The 19,785-nt window shown below is 39.4% G+C and overlaps 1 protein-coding gene across 3 annotated transcripts in view; it reads right to left on the bottom strand.

Annotated features, from left to right (window-relative positions):
- Positions 1 to 19,785, bottom strand: part of INTS1 (integrator complex subunit 1) — a 2,399,836-nt gene that overhangs the window by 952,038 nt on the left and 1,428,013 nt on the right. For all 3 annotated transcript variants that reach the window (XM_044089756.1, XM_044089757.1, XM_044089758.1), the window contains exon 27: positions 13,411 to 13,581. In XM_044089756.1, the coding sequence (XP_043945691.1) occupies positions 13,411 to 13,581 (171 nt within the window). The remainder of the gene's footprint in view (positions 1 to 13,410; positions 13,582 to 19,785) is intronic.

Below are 19,785 nucleotides of genomic sequence, written 5' to 3'. Positions count from 1 at the left end.
ATCTACTAGAGACAATCATAAGGCCTTCTTCGCATATGTCCGCAGTCTCAAAGAAAGCACCCAGATCTGTTCAGAACTGGTAGTCAAGCATACCACATACACAAATGCTGTATATATAGCAACTCTACTGGCTGACAGATTCAGCGAAAACTTCTTCCCTCTGTCCCCCATCAGTAAATCAGGATTTCCCCAGTACCTGCCCCCACACCTTATCCCTAAGGAACAGGTCACCACTGCCCTCTCAAAGGCAAAAAATACATCCTCCATGGGACCAGATAACATCCCAGGCTGCATCCTACATGAATTCAGGTATGAACTTTCAGCACCTTTAGGCACCCTATTCAACCAAAGACCGAGTAGTGGCTTTGTCCCAGCCGAGTGGAGAACAGCCACCATCATCCCTTTACACAAAGGTGGAGCCACCCACCGATCCAGGAAATTATAGACCCATCAGCCTAACTAGGCTGATCTACAGAGTCATGGAATGGATTATCATGGACCTCATTAACAGGGACATTGGGAACCTCCAAACACTTAAACCCACACAGTTTGGCTTTGTTAAGGGAAGGCCATGTCTGCTAAATCTGGTCGACTTCTTTGAGACAGTCACCAAAGCCAAGAACGAGGGGAAGATGGTGCACACCGCCTACCCTGACCTGGCCCAAGCCTTCAACACTATTCCCCACTCAGGCATAGTAAATAAACTCTCTCAACTAGGCCTCAATCCATATATTACCAGATGGGTGGCAAACTGGCTCACTGATAGAACCCACCTGATCAAAATAGGAGAAACCACCTCAAGCAGTAGACCCATAACGAGCGGCATACCCCAGGGATCAGGCTTGGGGCCTCTGTTATTCGGGATATACTTCTCTAAGGTGCAATCCAAAAACCAGTGGGCTATGGCTGATCAAGTTTGCATGTGACTGCAAGCTGGGCACAGTCCTCAATTCCCCAAGTGATGTGGACGTCCTCCAAGAGGGTCTCACCCAAACAAATGACTGGTGCCAGAAACATGGCCTCAAGCTGAATGCCACAAAATGCATCATCATCCCTTTTAGGGAGAGTGACATCCCCACATATTATCACATTAAAAACAACATTCTAAGTACACAATCAGTAGTAAGGGATTTGGGCACCCAGGTTGATAGCTACCTGACTTTTGACCACAAAGTTGCTTCCGTTGTATGGAAAGCTTTCTACATGGTCCACCTCATAAGTAAGGGTATCTCATCCAGGGACAAAGAGGTCATAACATCCATGTATTCTTCCCTTAAAAGGCCAATTATTGAGTACAATGCCCCCTTTGGCATGTACCTCACAAAGCACATGCAGCAGCTACAGCAACCACATTGTTTCCTCACCAGAAGAATCGAGGGCCTCAAACATTTACCCTACACAAATAGGCTAAAAGCCCTGTCCCTCTACTCAGTTTCATACAGACTCCTCAGATGTGACCTCTGTCTGGGCATACAAAGCAATCTCAGACTCGCCTTGATGGGACTGCTGCATATCTGCATATCAATAGGACTTGTGTGTCCCAGAGACTTCCCCATCTGCGGAACATACTCCCTCTCCACATCAACAAAGTATCTCATTATCCTTTTTTAAGCCCAACCTGGATAACTGGATGAGAAACAGAAAATACACCACTGGGATTCTACCTTTGTCCCTGCTGGACAGGGGCTTTGGGTGCTGACTTGTCTAAACATGGGCTAAACCCTTGGCTAGGCTTATAAGGGCCTCAAGGCCAATAACCTAGTAACCTCCTATTATGCTAAGAAAATGGTGTTTGGGGAAAAAATTCTAAATCCAAATGTAGAAATTGTGTTTGTGGGAGATAATTAATTGGTAGTGTGAACCTCTACCCTGAATACATGTCTTTGTGAGCTAAAGGAAAAAGGTTCCTTACACTAGGTCTTGCCAACACGAAACAGAATTGAGCAAAGAGCCTTATATGATAATATAGGCTACCTGGAAAGTTATATTTATCATAATTAAGAGGCCTGCATTCCAAAGTTGTAGGTTATCTCAGAGAGCAGAAGGGTAAGGCAGTACCTTTGGGAGCCTGTCTACTGATGAGTAAACAACAGACAGCGGCTACAGACAGACATGCATATGTGCCAGTGTTTTCAAACTTCGAGAGCCAAGCAAATTTGAAAGTAAACATCTGACAAGTTCATGTAGTGAAAGGTAAACACCTGACAAGTTTCTGTAGGCAAAGTGACCCTTTTTGTGAAAGCCGTGAATTATGACCAAGGAAGGTACATTTGAACATGTATACACACTGCAGCGTTAAAGGAAATAGGATTCAGAGGGGACTCTAAACCACTGACTTAGCAAATTATTCATAACACTTGTAAACAAGGACACGGCCTGAAGGAAAAACTGACCATATGCGCGCACACACACACACACACACATATATATATAATGTGTGTGTGTGTTTGTATATATATATATATATATATATATATATATATATATATATATACATATACACACACATATATACATACATACATACATATATGGATTCACTTTATCTCGAAATACTAAAATATCGAATTTCAGTATCTCGAGACTATAAACCCGAAAACTCACAAACCTGAAAACCAAAACTGCAAAATTCAACAAAACACTACACCACACATACAAACGCAAATATACCTACCTCCCAACACTACAACAAAGCAAAACAACACACACAAACAACAAAACACACACACACACCTACCCTTCCTATAAGCAGGGGGGCAAGACCCCTGCACCCTCACCCCCCGCTACTTACATATACTAACTCCAAGGTCGCACTAAACACCGTAAGACAGAAAACCCATCACCACACATTCTACACCACCCTTGCACAAACACACATCACATACATGCAAACACCACCACACACAACACTGACACACTCACGCTCTTATCTACCCCACCCTAACCCACACCTAAAACTCCCCAACACACTCACAAACGCACAAACCCTTAAAAAAATATAACACTTACCTTATTTGCCATCAGTACCACCGGTATATATATATATATATATATATATATATATATATATATATATATATATATATATATATCAGTAGGACTTATACATATGTCAAAGAACTGCCTGAAGTATAGAAAGAGATGGTGCAGATCACATTCTTAAGCTCCAGAACAACACTTTGACTAACAATGAAAAAAGATTATGCTAGGAAGAATATTCTAAGTCCAAGCAAAACTTGTCTTCTGAGAAGCGTTTTGAGAGAATACAGTAGTTCAAAAGTATAAACAGCAGGGTGAATAGTAAGCTCTATGATCAAGGTAAGTATCAGATAATATACACAATGAACAGGGCTTTCAACTAAGAACCTCCTTCACATGACACAAGAGGAAGAATGGAATTAAATATGTCAGGCGGAATAAGTGCCAGTTAATAGATTCATATGACTTGTGTGCACTGCTTAACAATTGCCCCACAGTACCTAAAATGGCCTGGCAGAAAGTGTATGCCATGTAAGTATAGGCAATCAATCTGCCTCCCAGCATATTCATGAGGGAACAGAAAAAAATAAAGGAACTTACGGTTTGATAAAAATTATCTGGTCAGGATTGTTTATCCAAATGCAAAGACCAATGGTTAAGTAAAACTTTGCAGTTAAGAAGCTAGAACATGCAGTTACACAGAAATTATAAAACGTGCATCACTCAACTTCAGAATTCAAGCTTGAGATCCCCACCACCTTCATCAATGCAACCTGGCAGAGGTGAAGCCCTTCTACTTCACAACTCACAGCAGGTACACAAGAACAGTACATTTTTTTTCATAACAACTTTGTCCTGATTAAATTAAATACAGAAGGAATTTATGGCAGTGATCCCCACAACCTCATTCATTGCAATTTATAAGTGATAAAGCTCTTCCTGTCCTGCCTCACTGTAACCCACAACCCACAGCCAGACATGAAGCTATAAATTGTGGTCATTATTCATAGTGGCCTTGTTCTGATATCAGAAAGGGCAACCATTTTCTATCGACATGGACACAGACAACACCCATGGAAAAGAGAATATCAAAAAGGAGGACAGAAACAAAAACAGCAAGGAGCAAGGAAAACCTTTTTATGCTGCTGTAACAGTCTAAAAAGGTGGTCCATGGGATGAACATGAAATGAAGGAACAGAAAATGTAAATATTATTCTATGCAGATAATATACATAGAAAAGGAAATGGGAACAAATGATGTGAAATAATTCAACAAATGTTCTATTACCTAGAATAAAGACTCTGATGAAGACATAAGACAAACAGATATAAATCTAATCTCCACCTCCCTTTGGATTAGAAGATGGATAGAGACCGCCAGAAAAGCTGACACACAGGCATGGAAATAAATGCCTGTGTAACCTACAAAAGATGGTCAATAACCAGGTCCAACCCCTCGTATTTATAATTGGATGTGTGTAGAGATATGTTGCTATATTACATGTGTATGAATATCTATAGATGTGTGTGTGTGTGTGTGTGTGTGTGTGTGTGTGTGTGTGTAAGGATGTGTATGTATATATATATATATATTACACACACACACACACACACACACACACAAATACATATCCATATATATTGGTTGCTGCTTTGTCACTTTCAAACACTTATGGAAGCAGCAGAGAAGGTAGAAAAGTCTCAAATAATCCCATATTATACATCAGAGGGGTGTGCTGTTGACAACAGATACAAGGCCGGAAAAAGAAAGTCAAATGAGGGTACAACCAGTTGGATATTAAGTCTGAGCTAAAGAGGCTTGTCAACTGTAATCACCTCTAACCACAAAGGGATTGCAAGGGAGGAGTCCTACCAAATCACGAATGAAAGTTGGATATAGGCTGCTGTACTTGTGGAGTCTGCCTTACCAAAGAGGAAAATGACAGGAGACTTTCCTACCTGTGGGACTGTTACTATTTATGCGGTGAAGGTACTAAAGAGGAATGTCAGTCAGCCCTGAATATTTTTGGGAGAGCTTTGAGAGAGAGACCGTGTGTACTATGTTGTGTGAGAAAGGGGTCATTCTGAACTGTTATTTTCACAAAGCTTTAAGTACTATTTAAGAAATATATACATAAAGTATTGTGTTTCTACCGGTTTTGCCAAGAAGGGCATGTTTTTTATTCGCCACCTGTGTATGCAAACCTATGCTGAATCTTGAAAAGCTGAAGAGAAAGAGTGCTACTGTGACAACAGATATACAAATACTACTATATACCTACCTGTTCATAAACAAACGTGTGGTATGTGTGTGCGCATGTATACATTTATGTAAAATATAACATATTCATATCTGTCTATACGTTTATTTATATAAAAAAATATATATATATAAATTAAATACAGAAATATAGAAATTAGCTGATATCCTAAGCCTATGTTTGCTTGCAAACTAACTTGTAAATATTCAATGTTCACCTTGTATCATGTAAAAATGCTTAGTCATCAAAATCATCAAACTATATCTACTAGTCTGTTATTCTATTCCACTATTATTGTACCATTAAGCTATTTTACTATTATTGTACTTTTAAGACTTTACCCTACTGCCTTTTACTGCTAATGATGTTTGTACAGTAGAGTGAATCTGGAGCTTTTCTACCCAGGCCTCCATTAAAAACAGGTTATTTTCTGACCCAGTCGGACCTTCCCAGTAACAAGTCAAATAAATACATAAATAAAATAATTTATTTATACATATATATATATACATATATTATATATATGTGTATATATATATGTGTATATATATATATATATATATATATATATATATATATATGTATATATATATATATATATATATATATATATATATATATATATATATATATGTGTATATATATATATATATATATATATATATATATATATATATATAGACAGACACACACACACACAGACGTATATATGCATGATTCCAACAGTATCAAAAACAAGTAACATGTAACTTGGGACACAATACATCAGTTCCATCTCCAGTCAGGGTAGAAAAGAAAGAATGAATGTCTGTAAAGCAGTAGAATTTAAAAACTCTACTGTCTGACATATGGAGTAAATTCAAGTTGCTATTTCTAGAGACACAATTCAATAAGGATAAGCAAGTAAAATAAGCTTTAAGTGGACATCAGTGTCAGAGGTCCCCAAAGAATGCAAGTCTAGGAGACTTGGGTACAAATATAAAGGATTCGAAAAGGTTGACCTTATAAGGAAACCTAGCCAAACTCAAGGCTGAGATTACTAACACTAGCTCAGCCAAGAGAAAAAACATATATTTTGGGGTGAGCCTGAAAAATCAAGCCCAATTAAATATATGATACCTGTGTGGAAACCATCTACACTGAGCCTCACAGAAGGAGGCTGGTGCCAATAAATCTAAATAAACTAATATAAGCCAATATCAGTGTCAACATTACAGGCATTGGTATTCAAGAATCTAGGTCGGTGTCAAGAAAAGATCAGAATAAGCCAATGTCACTGTCAACATATTCCACACTCAACCACAGAGATTGAGGCCTGTGCTGAGTAAAAAGATATAATGAGCTAATACAGGTGTTGATATCAGACACGGAACTCTGAGGATCAACATCAGAGCTGAGAAAAGGTAGGAAAGAAAGGGAAGAGGGTGAAAAAATTTTCTGAGCTGTGACTGATCTCAACTGGACAGATCAGGTCCAGAAGAAAAGTCAGGGTAACAAACAAAAGAAACTAACCTTTCATTAAACTGTTAGTTTCTCAACAGGGGCTGATCTAGAACTGGGGTCAACCTGGCTACAGGAATTGACTTCAAGAGAAACAACTTCAGAAAAAAATGAGAGTGGACTGATGAAATCAAGTCCACGAGCCATTTAAATATACAGCTGCAGCCAATATCAAATCCTAAACAGCATTGGTGAGAGACGTCTTACTGAGAACAATCACACAACTGAAACAAACACATTCATGCCCATAAAAGATAGGACAAATGTCCTAAGAATAACACAGCCTCCAGACAAGATCTGAGCCAAGTAAATGAAGGAGTGAAACAGTCATGCCTCTGTACAAGGGTAGTCCATCAACAAACCCTGGGAACTACAAAGCTGTTAAGTCTCAGTTTCATATGCAAAGACATGGAAAGAATTATCATAGCTGTGACTAATACTAAAATAGGAATTCTTTATACACTGGATCCAATGCAGGCTGGCTTCGTCAAAGACAGATCATACCTACTCAACTTGGCAGGCTTCTTTGAAAAAGTCATGAAGGCAATGGATGAAAATAGTGCATACTGCCTAGCGTGACCTGGCTAAAGCATACGATACGATACCCCACTCAGGCATTGTAAACAAACTCGGGGAAATTAGACATTAACCCATATGTTACATGCTGGCTAGCCAGCTGGCTCTCATATAGGACCCAAGAAGTTAGGATAGGGGAAGCCACCTCCCTAAAGAGGCTGGTGACTAGTGGAGTCCCTTAGTGCACTGTTTTCTCCTTTTTGGCATTTCCTTCTTGGGAGTCAAAGCCAATACCAAAGGCCTCTGACTAACAAAGTCTGCAGATGTCTGCAAACTAGGAACATTCATAAAATCTCCCACAACACTAGCATTCTACAGGAAGGACTAACAGACAAATGACTGGTGCCAATGCCACGGCTTAAAAGTCAATGCCAAAAAATGTATAATAGTACCCTTTGGGAAGTCAGCCACCATTGGAAATTACTTCAGTGATAACACATCCCCTAAGAGTGGACTCACTGGTCAGGGATTTGGGGACATATATGAATGGTAGCCTAGCTTTTGACCAACATGTGTCCAAGGTGGTAAGATAATCATATGTTGCTCAACCTATAAGCAAGGGCATGGCCTGTAGGTTTAAGGAGGTCACAGTTGCTCTGCATTTGGCCCTCATCAGACCCTTCATTGAGTACAATGCCCCATTCAGTATGTACCTAACCAGGCACATCCATCAAATGGAACATTTGCAGAGGTTCCTCACAAAAAGAATAGAGAGTATAAACAACATGCCCTGTGCAGACTGCCTCAAAGCCCTATCTTTGTACTCAGTTTCCTACAAGACCACTGAAGGGTGATCTGTGCCTAGCGCACAAGGCATCTTTGGATCCTGCTCTGATGGAGCTTTTGCATATCTACAAAATCAATAGCATCAGAACTACTCGATCTAGGAAGTTGAACTTTACTTGCTACATAAACAGGACATGCTGGAGGGACAGGTGTGTGTCTCAGAGAATTCAGTGAGCCATAACATTCAAAATATACAACATAACTGAGGAAACCTAAAAATACTACCCTCAAAGAGTCCATCAGACAACAAGGCCATCATTCTAACTGACAAAAATCTGTCCTACTGAGCTCCAATACATCTAAATTATAGATTTCTCAGGCAAAGAACTTCCATGCCATGATAAAACATTTTTTTATATATTTTTGGCCACCATGCAGCAATCCACTTGCTGACCCTGGTTCCCCTCTTCAATTTCAAATGTTAGGAGTAAGTCCTAACCTGCTCAGTTCTAAAATGAAATCCTCTAGTTGCCTAACAGACTGAAGTGTACCAGTGCAGTATGATGCTTATGGCTACAGAGATTTTTTTTCTGTTTATATGCCCTACTCATTTCCTGCCCAAACACCAAAAATACAATGACATTACTGCTGTTATCACCAGGAACATCTATTGGTGCATGCCCCAGTATTAAGTAAGCATGAGACATCCACCCAGTATCACCACCACGACTGCCATCCTTGCATTTAACTACACCCCTCTCCCTTGGATAAGCAAACAGGTAACATACTGCTGCCTTTCATATCAGACCCCCCCCCCCCATTGGCTCTTCAAGTGTCTGGCTCTCTAGTGTTACTAAATGGGATCACAATACAGAAATCACTTTTTTTCATGAATCCTTTGGTTATTTACTCAGCACTGTAAATAAATTAAATGAATATTGTATTCATAACAGAACCAAATTATCCATGGTAAAAGCCAGCACATGGAGTACAGAGATAAAGACTATTACAGCTCAGGCAACCCAAAACTGAATCATCGTTTGGGCAATTTTTGTGGAAAGGAAGCAGAGGTGTGCCCATTCAAGAAAAACCGAGGGGTGAAATAGGATATGCATAGCCACAATCCTTTGTAGGTGAGACACTGCCTCAATGGGCAGCTTATGGAGGAGCAAGTTTTCAGCTCACCAAGCTACTTCTTAGTGGTAGCCCTCATTGTTCAATGCAAGTGCAAGTGCATTGCTGTGTGTACACAGAGGCGTAGGGCATCGTGAGTCGTGGGTATGCAGGTAGCCAGTCACTCCACCTATGAATGGATTTAGGATCTCATATATATGCTTCCATTGCCAGTACGGAACTGAATGCACAAATCAACCAAAGTCTGTCTGAATAATGATCCTTTTCATTCTAGTGAATATGAGAACTCCCCATAACTAGGGAACAAATGGGCTTCAGTCCGACAGGGTGAGACCTGATGGCTGGTGGGGATATTATGTACAGTAAAATCAGTTAACAAACATCTCTGCAGGAACTAAGCACTGTTACACCTGTAATTTCTTGTTACTACTACTATTATCACAGGAAAAATATATAACTTAATCTCAAGATATATTACTGCTCCATACATATGACACAAATAACATTGTCTTTACTATTAAGGTGCCTGAAAACAAGGCATGATTTAATTATATTAACAGCATGAGGGTAATAATGCTACCTACTTCTTGACAGCTGTTAATGACAAAGCTGTTAATCATAAAGTCACACTGAAAAGATCACTTTCACAACTCTTCTACTGAGTGATCAAAAAACGAGGACACTAACCCCTAGCTGGAATGACGTGCATTTCCTCCTACATCCCAAAGACATGCTAGATGGTGAACTTACAAGACTCTAAACTGCAGTAGGCATGGGAGTGTGTAGTATGAGTATGTGTGCAAATATTCTGCAATGAACTGGTGTTCCATCCAGGACAAGATTACAACTCATGCATTTCGTATGCTGGGAGTGGCTCCAATTATTCCCCACGAACTAAACAGCATAAGGAGGGTAATAGAAAGTGAATAAATTAATGTTTCAGAAATAGTTCCTTCAACTACCTCCAGCATAATGAGGCATGCTCTTAAAAAAAGTTAACAAAACAGTATCTACAGAGCACGATGAAAATCCTACTGTTTTCATGTCTAAATCTATGGGCATATCGGCTAAACCACTACTAGTGATGTACGCTGCAACACGTAAAGTCAGTTTGGTCACACCAGAATGGAAATGGCTGTGATAATTTCCATTTTTAAAGGAATTTCATTCCAGTTCTTCTGGTAACTACAGGCACATATGACTACACAGTGCTCTTCATTAAGGTTATGTAGGCAGCACCTCTCAAGCAGACCAAAAGGATTCTGGGAGTCTAGCCCTACTCTATATTCATTAGTATAGCATTTCCAATATAAAATTGAGAATGCTCAACTTTTTTAAGAGGCACTACAAGAAGGTATCAAATCAGACACAAAGTAACTGCACTTAGCAAAATACTCAGTACTATTCCCATTGCTAGCATTACTGACATTTTTTACAACCACAGAAACAGCAGTCATGTTATGTAATGTGCTCAATAATCATTAAATGGCTGAACAGCAGAGAGACAGAGAGAGAGAGACTAGAGAGAGTCTTCTGACAACCTGTTAGAAGTTGTACATATTATATACGTGGTACCCCAGTAGGCCCTCTTCTTTTTGACCTGCTTTCTATACACAGTTTGCTGAATTTCCAAAAGTTGTAGATGACCGAAAGATAGGGAGTCAAATATGCCTCATAAGAAGGTCGGAGTTATGTTTTGGAATTTTATGAGCAACCAGAGGTCTTGGTACAAAGGTAATGATTTATCATTTAATATTAGCAATGCTCCATCATCCACTTCAGTAAGGAGAAGCTTGAGTTTGGGGCTGATAACAAGCAATAAGGTGGATGTTAAATTCACCTACAACTACAGCAAGTCATCCACAGTTTTACACCAAGTAGTTTTTTTTTTTTTACATGGTATTTAACAGAATACAGGGCAGGCATAACGCAGTCATGTTTCCTCTGTTTCACCGCTCAGGCACACAATGAGATACATTGCAGACTTTTGCTCATACTGCTAAAAACAATCACTCCACCTTGAAAAGATGCACATGCACCATTACTCTCAGCAAAAAAAGAGGCTTGCAATCTATACAAATGAATTTAGGAAAGCAACACATGTTGACCTACAGAGTTACTAAGGATCCCGTACATGAAAATATCTTCATTAAAACAAATGTCACAAAGTAGTAAAATACACACAAGTTGGTCTTAAGCTTAAAAAGGACAGTCAATAACATCAACATTACAGACATCTTTACCTCTAAAGAATTCATGTACTTTGAAATAATTCAAAAGTTAAGCCTAAAGACCTGAGTAACATCTATATCTGGGGATTTCCTAGGAGGGAAAAGAAGCCACCATAGCCCTGGTTGTGACTCGGGAAAAGCAGAGAGAGACTACTACTTCATTCCACCTGTGACCACACAGCCTGTGCTTCTGGACACAAAAGACTACTCCACAGGAACAAGATGGGTGCTTAACCCAGTTACAACTTCCAGTTTTGAATGTTAAACTCAGCAAAGACCACAACATTAAAAACTGAAATCAGATCTACCAGTCAAATAACTCCTTCCAAAAACTCTTGGAAGTTTAGTGGACTAAAAGTACTGGTGCAGCAGATGTTAGTCATATGAATTTCAGTTCCATCCAGCAGATTCAAGAAAGAAAAAAGGCATGGCACATGGGGAATGCTCGAGGACTCTCAAAGAAGCATAACAACGACACCTTATCATGGACCATCAGTGATCACTCATGCATTATTTAATTCTCATGATGAGTTTGTTAAGTTGCTATGACAGTGATCAGAATATCTGCATTTAACTAAGGAGGCACCAGTCTTAGACCAGAGTTACAGTTGTATTTGGTAAATCACGGGCCATTAAGAAACTTTGTGATGCATCACTGCTGTCAAAAGAAATCCTATTAGATGCTCATCTCGACAGCAACCGACGCCGGACCAAGACTTTGGAACTCAGGCCGACTGGGGAACCGCCTGATGGCAGGATAACCCAAGTGTAATGACTGCAGCAGTGTATACACTTGAACATCTACATTTATGGTAGGTACAAAACTGTACTTTCCACTGCATCATTCACTATTGTCTTTTCTCACATAATAAAGAGATTACAAAAAACTGCCTTCTAGCTAGAGCTTACTCTTTCAGCACAAACTAAAACCATTCCAGGTAAAGGGGTGTCAAGGTGGAATGCACAGCATCTCTACTAGGGAAAAGATATTTCTGAGATCTGATGTCTACCATCATATATCAATAAGACAAATTGTTTAAACCCACTAAAGAATTCTTTCTGTTTGACAGCAGTGAGAACTAGGATGTGAAAAATCAAACTTCTGCTCTTCTTCAACATACTGGTCATCTATATTCTTTCAGAATTATGGAAGTACGCAGCAGCTGTCACAGTCTGTTTTGCTGGCAACAGAGCAACAATATTTAGACTGGAAGGAGAGGTATATGAAACTACCAATCTCTCCTGTGACCAACATCTACTGTGCCTGATTTCCCTATGGTCATGACCAGGACTTTCCTCATAGTATCAGTAATGTTATACATAATTTGAATAAACCTAGTGAAAAAATGCACTTAGGCTGCACATGATCCAGAGAAGTACACTAACCAAAAATGACAAAAGCAGCAAAACACAGCAGTGGTCCAAATAGCTACTGGAAACCTAATGGCAATCTGTAGGGGAATGCTGTAAACCAGATACCACCTGGCGGGGTAAGAAATGACACAGTGTCAAGTCAAAGGATTATTACATCAGTTATAAGCATACATTTTAGGCAGTGGTTTGACTTGCACTGCTGGCTCACACAGGCAAGTACTGAGTGGACTGCTGACCATCATTGCATAAAGGCACTAAATTTGTGGCTGTAGAACACCTGATTATAGAAGCAGAAAACTACACAAAAACAAAATGGGAAAACACCTTATAAATAAACCTAATGTCTTTTCTTCTACTGCAAATATCTACTATGCCATAAAACTGAGATGAACTTCCTAGCTGTTGACAGTAATTTAAAGACATCCCAAAAGAAACAGTAAAAGTGTAAATGACAATGGTGAATAAAAAGCATCCACACTTCAGGCATTATATACATTCTTATTTGCTAAACTTGACAATCAGAAGTCTTAAAACTGCAAATCTATATTTCATTTACTATCATAAAATGCAATACTATAATCCATGTGGTAAAATCACTTTCTTCTATAATTTGCAGATTCTTAACTTACCAGCATCAACCAGTCGTGAAACTTCTGATCGAATCATGCGAAGTTTAAGCCAATCGGGAAGAAGCAAAGCTTCCTCTGATGTGTCAACGAGGAAAGCAGTGGGCAAGGGCTTCTTGTCAGGGAACCAAATGTCCAAAAGGGCACTGAAATTGCACTCAAAGCTACTGTCACCTGCAAGGAAACATCCAAAAAGGTTAATCTGCATAGATTATTCTTTGTGGTTGCACAAACAATACTCTCTCAGAGGTAAGCAAGGGAACCACAGGAAAACCTTAGAGGCTGATCATCCTTGTGTTACCAAAATGGAAGACTGCACCAGAAACATGCCGTCTTTTAACCCAGGAGAATTTCTTTATAATTTGTGTATAGCTGCATTTTAATTTGTAATGAGGACAAGCATACAAAGTACTAAAATCATTAATGTGGGAAGCAACAACAAGCACTGGTGCATTTCAACACACAATTTTGCTATTTTTACTTATTTATATTTGTTTACTAGGGTAGTGCACTGCTCTTAATGGATCATTTGCAGGCACTGGCCAGGTAAATAGGCTAACATAAGAGATGAACAAAACAAATTCACAGATATTAAGAATATGTTTTAAAACATATACTTATTCACAGATGAAAAACAAGCTACAACATTTAGTTCAAGAAGCAGTTTACAGAGTCACAAAATGGAGGGAAAATGGTGCTATGATTAGCAGAGCTTTTTGGATAAGATGTAGCCATAATGACTGAGATTGCTTATGCTAAAGGGATAGCAGCACATCTTTATACACAGAGATATGCCGATATTAGAAGAGGAAAATTAGAATATTTGCCAGAAAGGAAACCATGAGGAGAAGGGAGAGAAATTGAGAGAGAGACATATTACTACATAATAAAACAAAATGTACATGCAGATATTTGGACATATATGTACAACCCATGATATTAAAAACTGCTGAGAATCTTTTCTTCTTTTGGAAATGCCCAATATTGCACTGACCTTATCCATAATAGTATCACCCATTCGGACACCAAGAATATAGTTAATATATTAGCAGACAAATTTAGTGTTAACCCCTCTTACCTATACTTTTGCCCTCAAAATCCCTGAGAATTTATTTTCCCCTGAAATCATCTTGGAAGAAGTCTTACAATCCCTGAAAAGGCTAAAAATTAATGCTTCCATAGGGCCAGACAACATATCAGGCTGCAATGTCATCATTCCCAAGCATGTACTATCTAAACCTTCATATAAACAGTTCAACCTCAGCCTGTCTACAGTGTTTCTTACTGATTGCTGAAGACTAGTCACTGTGACTCCCGTAAATAAGTGGCGGCCCCTCTATAGTCCTGGGTAATTACAGACTCCTCAGCCTCACCAGCATTATATGCAAAACCATGGAAAGTATCACTGCAGAATTAACTTATACAGACACAGGTAACTTAACTATTTAGATACCAATCAGTGTAGTTTTGTAAAGGGGAGGTCCTGTCTCCTGAACTTAGCCAGTTTGAAAAGGTTACAGGGGTTGTGGACAGTTGTCATTTTATGCAAAATACTTATTACGACCTGGCCAAGGCATGAGACTACACCCCAGGATGGTATTACTGAAATATTAGACAAGCTTAATGTAAACCCTTACATGCTGGACTGCAAACTGTTTATCAAACAGATCGCAAGTTGTGAAAGTTGCTGGTACCACTCTCTGAATGTAAAACTGTAACTAGTGGGATGACACAGGGATCAGTTTTAGACTCCTCTCCTGTTTGGTACTTATTCTGCAGTCATCAAAGCCAGTATCTGATAAGTGCGGTTGACCAAGTTAGCTGATGACTGCAAACTGAGCACTGCTGCTATCTGCTTAACCACTGATATAAAACAGCTCAGGAAGAGGCTGGAATTGCACATAAATGCATATCAAAAATGGTCTCTAAATGAAAAAAAAAAAGCACCATAATAATGTTTGGCAGAAAAATTGCTCCTACCTCATGCGTTATGAATGGTATTCCTCTTCAGACAAAGTAATAAGAGATCTTGGTGTATATGTGGATAGCTCTGTCTCTCATTCAATCTTAGGCTTCCACCATGGACAGGAAATCCTACTTTCTGGGCCAGTTAATTTCCAAGAGAGTATCTTCAAGATCAAAAGAAGTAATCCTACTATTCTTCTCTTATTAGAACAATCACTGAATACAAATCCCCCTATAGTAAGTACAAATCCAATCATATTACTCAACTGGAAAGGCCCTAAAAATATTTAGATAAGAAAATTACAGGTCTTAAATCTTTCAACTACCACGACAGATTATTACAACTGTTCTTATGCTCAGTAGCCAACGGGTTGCTGAGAGGTGACCTGACTTGCGCATTTTCAAACCTGAAAGGTCCAGTCATACTTGGCATTCTATTTCTTCAAAAAAACAATAGCTCTACAAAAACTTGCACTAGGGGCCTAAATCTACAGCAACAAATAAACAATACTTGCGGGAGGAACAGATTCCTAACTCAAAACTTATGGAACAAGTTACCACTACAGATCAAACAAAACACTAGTTTGGCTGCCTTTAAGGTTAGTCCAAATGATTAGATGGGTAGACCCAGATTTACAGCAGGGTTATCATGCATGGTTGAAAAGAATGGAGAGAGCTTAGAAGTTTGTCTGCTTCAGGGTGTACACAGCAAGACATATTATGATCCATGTGATCACTCGCCTACGATATTCCAATGTTTCTGTGTGCCTAAAGAAAAATGACATCAGTAACATATACAGAAAGAGACAAAAAGCCTACAGGAGGACATGCTTTGTTGAAAACTGGAGACAAAACAATTGTATTCACTCAATATAAATGGGCATTTGGAAATTTAAAATGAAATCTACAGTACCTTTCTTCACTATTTATACAAGATTTTACAATTCATTTTTGAGGTAAGATTCATATGCAAATAAAGAGGGAAAAATCAACTCATACACTAAATGTGATTTCATACAGAGTGCAAGATCATCTTTCATAAAAGCACCCAAATCTGGTCACTCTCCCCAACACAAAAACAGTTTTTATGAAGTCCTGGGATGCTAAGCATCTGTAAATCAAAACAGGAAGGTATGTTCATCTAGTGGTGTCACACAGCCCCCAGTACAATCTTACATAACTGTAGAAATATGTGTGTGTACACTAGTAGGAAATAAAAGTTAAGTTGTGTTTCTCATAGCATGGAATAGTGCACATACAAAACCCAGTTAACTATATTTCTTATTTTCTTCTGGTAAAATTTGCCCAAAGTGATCCAATGCCATGCGTTAGAGGCACTGTTTGTCTATTTGCCATAGCTGAATAAACAGCTCAAACATTAAGCTAAAGTTTTACAAAAAATGTGTTACTGAGACAGACTGTAGCTTTTCATTTGTTCAATCTTCTTTTTTTTTCTTGCAGAGTGATACTCCAGGGTAGCACAAGTATCTGCTGCTATGGAGGGGGTCTTCAAAGGTTGCCAGTTTTGCTACAACATTTGCACCTCTCAGATGTCTGAATTTCTTGCTATTCCTTTCCTTACAATTGTTACTTATTCGTTAAATGGATCATTTGAGAGACTTCTGCTTGCTGCCAGAAACTCTAATATCACATCCACCCAAAAATTGGGTATCTCAATACAGTTACTTTAGCCTCACCTATTTTGCCTCATAGGACCCAGCAAATAAACTAGCCAGTCACAGACTATTACATCTTATCAATCACTTCTTTCAATTTTTTTGACTCATTCACTCATTCAGTAAGGACTTCTGCATCTGCTCCATCATCTCTGCTACAGACTTCAGAATACTTTGATGCTTATCACCACTTCATCTTAATGCAGGAATAAAGCCTCATTCCTCTACTTACAGGCTACCTTTTGCGATAAATCCAAAATCAGTATTTTCTTTTTTCTATTAACAGGAGTAGACTGTAGTGCAGAAGAACAAAGAGATGAAAAACAGTTCCACTCAGATGAGCACCTGGGTCCTTTCTTTCTTGGTACAGAGTTCTTCAGTTTCTTCAGAAATCTCCACTGATATCATAGCTGAGGCACTTCTTCCTCAAGATCTGGATGCATGAATTATGATTTGTTTTCTTTTCTATTAATGTAAATAAACTTATTCTGCAGTTAGAAATGTGATGATTTAATGGACTTGTTAAAAAGGGCTCAGCTGAATCATTTTCAGGCACTTGCAGGTCCACCGGAAGCTTAAAGTACAGTTGTGTACACTTACCATAAATGTAGATGTCTTGGGTCCTGTGTCAGCTGCTGTCCATTCTTCCATGACGTCAGGTCGTCAGGGGTATAAAACATGCAGCCGACGCCATTACATCAGTCTTTCTTGCTGCGTGGTGCCTGAAGCAGAAGCAGTTCTCAAGTACTGGTCGGCAGACTCCTGAAATTTTTGTTTTCGAGTTTCAGAACCAAAGTCTTTAACTAAAAGCTAATTTCCCTTGTTGGGGAAACTTTTTCTTGCTCCTTACCGATGTCAGTAAAAGTTAATAATTGCATTACTTGTGGGAAGCAAATACCTCATAAGGATTTTCATTTGTACTGTATTCCTTGCCTAGGCCCTGACCACAACGTGCCTTGCTGTCAGTTTTGTGCTAAATTTAATCAACGCACGATTAAACGTCGGTACATTTTTGCTTCTAAATATTTTGGCTCAAGATTTAAATATCCAGAAATGTCGTCCGTTAGCAATCCAACTACCAGAATACCTAAAAAATACAAAGAAAATTACAGAGACAGACCATCGAGGTCCAAAACCGACAACGATGCTTCTCCTAAGCCAGTCGCTGGTTCGCCGGTACTCAGTGAGGCGCTTTCGCAGCCCCTGATACCCGTTACTTTTGATTCACAGGCCTCTACTGAGACCCATTCGGAGTCCGGTATGCCACGAGATACTTTAAGTGTTGAACCCACGGATGTCTCTACCTTAGATGGGTCTGGAGCCGCTGAGCAGGCACCGGCTTCTGAGGGTGTTTTCAGGCTTAAAGATTTGTATATTAAACCAACGCTATCTTCAAAACTAAGGCCAAAAACTACTTCTATGTCTAAAAAAATGATGCTTGGGCCACGTGTACAGGCCCCAATGCCTAAAAGACAAATGATCAAAATGGCTGAAGATTTAATTACCTTGATCAGGGTTCACCCATCACCCTCCTGCTAAGAGGCCTAGGCAAGGCACTGACTATGAATCTTCAGATCAGGTTTCTATTTCTTCTGATTCCTTTTTTGATCAGGATTTATCTATACCCACTTATGAGGACTCTGATGCAGAAGACTCCATCTCTTCTGCTTCTCCCCCTGAGGATTTCTCTTTTGGAGAAACTTTGCATACCTTAAGGGAACACTTCCACTGAGAGAGTCAGGATTTCTCTGAATCTAAAAAGAGACTTAGGGATTTTCTTCTTCTTCCTCAGCATAGGCCTTTGGCTATACCTCCTGTTATAGATATTGTTGGTGATGTTTTCTCAGAATCCAGTATGACTCCTGATTCCCTGCCTCTGGCTCCTAGTAAGCCAGACAGATACTACAGGGTTCCTAACTCCCACAAATTCCTTTTCAAAAACCCTACTGCTGACCCTGAAACCATTCCTCAGGGTCCCAAGGGCGTTAAGGCCTCTACTGCTAAAAATCCTACCCCTTCTGACAGAGATTCCAGGGCGTTGGATAGATGGGGTAAGAAGGTTTACATGTCTGCAACTTGGCAATCAGGGCTTTACACTGTCAATTTCATATGCTTAAATATCAACAGCATGTCATGGGTTTACTTAAACAGAAAATGATGTTGATTTCTGACTGTGTGGAAAATAAACAGTTGCAGGATTTATTACATTCAGCTGAACAAGTTGGAAAACATACTTTGCAATGTGGTTTTGATTCCTTGGAGGCCTCTTGCAGGGCTGCTGTAACTGCATCTGTGATAAGAAGGCATGCTTGGCTGAAGGAGCAAAGTCTGCCTGACCATGTTAAAGCAAAATTGTTGGATGCTCCTTTGCAACAGGACAGTCTCTTTGGTAATAAGGCTGAAGAAGTTTTGAAAAAGATGGAAGATAAAGCTAAATCTATGCAAACTGTGAAAGATTTCTTACAAGTGCAGCCACCCAGATTTAGTAGGCACTGGCCTACTAAGAACTGGTCCTTTCCAGTACCCACTTTTAGAACAAAGCAATGGGGTGCCTCCACCTCCAAATCTGGAAGCAACAAGGCACCTCCCTATGGTAAACAGTCTCAGTGACTTTCCACTGCAATCAGCAAGCACTCATCTTTTGGCCGCCCATTGGGGAGAAAACTGGCACTTCATGCACGAAACTGGCAACAGATTTCATTTCCACACGTTGCCAATCCCAAACTGATGGCCAGAT

The sequence above is a fragment of the Protopterus annectens genome, chromosome 12.part0, assembly GCF_019279795.1.
Source record: "Protopterus annectens isolate FY-2018-M chromosome 12.part0, PAN1.0, whole genome shotgun sequence".
NCBI classification, from domain to species: Eukaryota; Metazoa; Chordata; order Ceratodontiformes; family Protopteridae; genus Protopterus; species Protopterus annectens.
This window is presented reverse-complemented; position numbering and strand designations above follow the sequence as displayed.